General features: G+C 54.8%; 1 protein-coding gene across 1 annotated transcript in view; it reads right to left on the bottom strand.

Annotated features, from left to right (window-relative positions):
• HPS1 (HPS1 biogenesis of lysosomal organelles complex 3 subunit 1) overlaps positions 1–3,872 on the bottom strand; it is a 43,373-nt gene extending 39,501 nt beyond the window's left edge. The window contains exon 1 of the mRNA XM_007940040.1: positions 3,723–3,872. Within this exon, the coding sequence (XP_007938231.1) occupies positions 3,723–3,872 (150 nt within the window). The remainder of the gene's footprint in view (positions 1–3,722) is intronic.

Raw genomic sequence — 3,872 nt, 5'->3', positions numbered from 1 at the left:
CCGTGACCTTTCAGAAGCAGACTGACAGGCCTTTCCTCCAAGGCACTTCTAAGTGGGTGTGAACCGCCTACCTTTTGGTTAGCAGTCAAGCACTCAACCATTTCCACCCAAGGACTCTGCCATACCTGCTGCTTTTCCAGCCACACCCACCTGTGTCTTTCGCCTTCCAAAGCCCTTCCTGACCACACATGTACATTCCGTGCCACACATTTTACGCCTGAATCTATGCACTGTGACTCTTGATTGGTCAACAACTGAGAGATAATTCATAGCCTCCCAGGCTGCACCTCAGGCCCCTGGGATGCAGCAGGGCAGCAATCCTCTAAACCTCTGAGGTTGCCTGACAAGCTCCCGGACGGACGGCTGCGTGCGCTGACAGCAGCCTCAGGCAGGGCCTGGAAATCCTCTCTGTGCCGCAGTGTGTGCCACAGAAGGGTAACAGGTGGATGCACGGCGGCATCAGACGAGGGCCAGAAGCTCGGCTCTGACTGTGCCTCGAGTGGGTGTTCAGTTCCCAACAAATTCGTAAGCATCCTGAGGGTGTGGACTCATTCATACTCCGCAGGTGGATTCTCAGTGCAGAGCACCTGTCCCCAAGGTGTTTCCAGACTAATACAGGGGGACCTGAATGCACACAGTGAAATGAACAAACCCAAAAAACCCACTACCATCAAGTCGATTCCAACTCACAGTGACCCTACAGAACTGACCCATAGGGTTTCCAACATGTAAACCTTTATAGAAGCAAACTACTGCATCTTTCTCACCCGAAGCAGCTGGTAGGTTCGAACCACTAACCTTTTAGTTATCAACCAAGTGCTTAACCACTGCACCACCAGGGCTCCTAGCATGTTCCTAGTAAGGAGTAGATACTAAAGCAGAACAGAGACTGCGAGAGTAGCGGAGGTGTGAAGGTGAGGTATGTGGGCCTGAAAGGAGCGGCGCTGAGCCAATTTGGATTTAGAGACCACTTCCAGGTGAGCAGAATCGCTACGTGGTGCAAACGTTAAAAGCACTCAGCTGTTAATTGAAAGGGTGGAGGTTCAAGTTCACTGAAGCGCATCTCAGAAGAAAGGCCTGGTGATCTACTTCAGAAAAATCAGCCATAGAAACCCTAAAACCAAAAACCAAACTCACTGCCATTGAGTTGATTTTGACTCACAGTGATCCCTGTTGGGTGTCCGAGGTGGTAAATCTTTATGGAAGTAGACTGCCCTATCTTCCTTCCAGAGTGGCTGGTGGCTTTGAATCACTCTGGCCTACATGGGGTCACCATGAGTTGGAACTGACTTAACAGTGGCCAGTTTATCCCCCCAGGTGAGTATGAAAAAACTGGGGGCTCTGCCCTGATAAGAGGAAAGGGTATGGGCTGGGGAATCGTAGGCTATGGAATCGAGGCTGTGATTGGCACCAGAAGTCCCTGTAGTAGTGAGCCGAGAGGTGATGTGATGGTTGGAGATGGGCAAGGTTAGGGATATGCAGGCTGATCATCCCAGGGTGGGAATGAGAGCCCACTCCTCAGTGGAGCCCAGGAGTACGAAGAGGAAGGGGCTGATTCAAGAGGTGCAGCTTAGAGGCTCAGCAGGCCATATGGACCACCTGGATTCAGAGGATGAAAGTGATGAGGCAAAGATGATGGCAGGATGCAGAGCTGGGCAGGGGGAGTGGGGGTGAGGGGGCTCCTGGTAGCTGCAATGCTCGGTCTACTGCCCGCCTCATTCTCTACCACACAAGGTGCTGCCACCTCTTTGTGTCTCAGGTTGGGCAGGATGACCTACCTTGGCAAGGATCAGAATGGAGCTTCCGGACAGCCAGAGGTTCAGAAAGGGCTGCAGCCGACAGACGTCATGACCAGCTCATAGCATCCTTGGTCCTGTGAAGGCTTAAAACAGAGAGGACTGGAGGGCCAGCGGAGGTTCTCGTTCCCGTTCCTGCTGTTCCTGAGCAGTGGACAAGCTGCAGGAGAGCCCAGTGGTCGTGAGGTCTCTCTCAGGCTCCCAGGCAGTCTGCTGAGAACACACGCCCACAGCTGGGGAGCGTCAGAGGGGGCTGTGCCTCCCCCTCCCACGGGCAGCTCGCCCTCTGACTCTTACCCAGAACTTGACGGCAGCCAGCACAGCCCCTCGCACACAGCAGGTGACCAAACATCAATCCCTGCCTCCTCTGCTTCCTTCCAGGTGCTCTCATTTCACTGTGGGCCACTCAGATCCCAGGTGCGGTCTGGCTCAGCAAACCCACCCTAAGCTGCCCCAGAGAGCTCCCTGGGAGGCACTGAGCACCACCTAGGCAGCTGGGAAGCAGGATTCCTAGATGAAGACGAGGTATCCTGGGACGGGGCAGTGGAGTAACAATAAACTCTAAGAGAAAAGGCATTGGAGACCTGGTCCAGTTTCTGCTTGGCCAAGTCACCTGAACTCTCTGAGGCTCAGGCTCCCGCTGTGAAGTGGGGAGCAAACCGCTGCTCCACCTCCCTTCAGTTCCCAGGACAGTTATCACAGTCTCTGGGCAGAACCACCCTTAGCAAACTCTTTCTTCTACCGGTGTGAGGGGCCTTAGGATTTTTTAGCTTTCCTCCTTCAAATTAAGAGGACAGCATCATTCATATTTTGATGATAAAAGGCAGGAACAATACAGAGTTTTAGCTTCATTAGCAAATCAAAAAATATATGCAATTAAAAAGGAAGTGACAAAGAAGTCTGCCATCTTTCCTAGGGGTTCAGCACATCACTAAGACCCTACAACACTGGCATAACTGGCCTTAATGCCATGTTCCCAGAAAAAATGGGAATTTTTTTTAGTGGACATTCAAGTTCTACTTATTTTTCAAAAAGGAGCTCTGGTGGCCTAGTGCCTAAGGCATTTGACTGCTAACCGGATGGTTGGCAGTTCAAACCCTTCAGCCACTTTGCAGAAGGAAGATGGGGCAACCTACTTTCATAAAGATTTACCCCCTTGAAAACCCAAACGGGAGTCGCTAAAAGTAATAATCAACTGGATGGCAGTGGGTTTGTTTTGTTTTTTTGATTTTCAAAAGGCTCTTGATGAACCTGACCAAGCTTCCTTGGTGATTTCCCTGGTCTCCTGTCTGTCCTGCCCTAAAAAAGGGGACTCGGGGCTCATTGGCAAAGGGGGCTCCTGATGCTGCTAGGCCAGCCTGGGGACACTCCCAGCGCCCAAGTTCACCATCTGGAGCCCGGGCCCTCTCACTCCCTCGGCTGCTCCTGCCTCCAGGAAGCTCGGTCTTGGGGTCCATCCGCAGCCTCGGCCGCCCCCCTTTGGACTGGAGGGCCCGAGGGAGTTGAGCTGGCGCGGAGGGCGGGTCTGCAGTTCGCCCCTGTACGCCCTGTGACCCGCACGCGTCTGCCTAGCACTGTGCAGATTTCGCAGCAGTTTGAACGCCATAACTTCCCCCGCCCCCCAAACCTCACTGCGACCCCGGCAGGAAGAACTTGCTCGTGGTAACCGCCCCAATCCGCAGGTGCAAAAACTTTGGCTCGGAGGGGCGAAGAGACTCGTCCACGGCCACAAGGGGCGGCTGCCTGCAGCCACTTCCCAGGCCCTGGGTTGGTCAGGCTGGTGGGACCGCGCCCGGGACACCTCGCCTCCGCCCCCACCGCCAGTCCCACACTTTCGGGCGAGCAGCTAGGGGTCTCAGAGGAGCCCCGCCACCCACGGAGAAGGCATTCGGGTCGGCGCTCGGACCCGCCAAGGAGCTCACGTACCGGATCGTGCCCAAATACCTCGCAGCTTGCCGGGAGCCCAATACCGCGGTTCCGGGTCAGGCCACGTGACCGCGCCACATGACCGCCGGACTCCGGGTGGGGCCGAAAGCCTACGGACACGCAGGTTCGAGTCCCTCCCCTGTCTGGCAT

This window comes from Orycteropus afer, unplaced genomic scaffold (genome assembly GCF_000298275.1).
Source record: "Orycteropus afer afer isolate SDZICR_OR568_19922 unplaced genomic scaffold, OryAfe1.0 scaffold00064, whole genome shotgun sequence".
NCBI classification, from domain to species: domain Eukaryota; kingdom Metazoa; phylum Chordata; class Mammalia; order Tubulidentata; family Orycteropodidae; genus Orycteropus; species Orycteropus afer.
The sequence above is the reverse complement of the archived record's forward strand: the minus strand, read 5'-3'. Positions and strand labels throughout refer to the sequence as shown.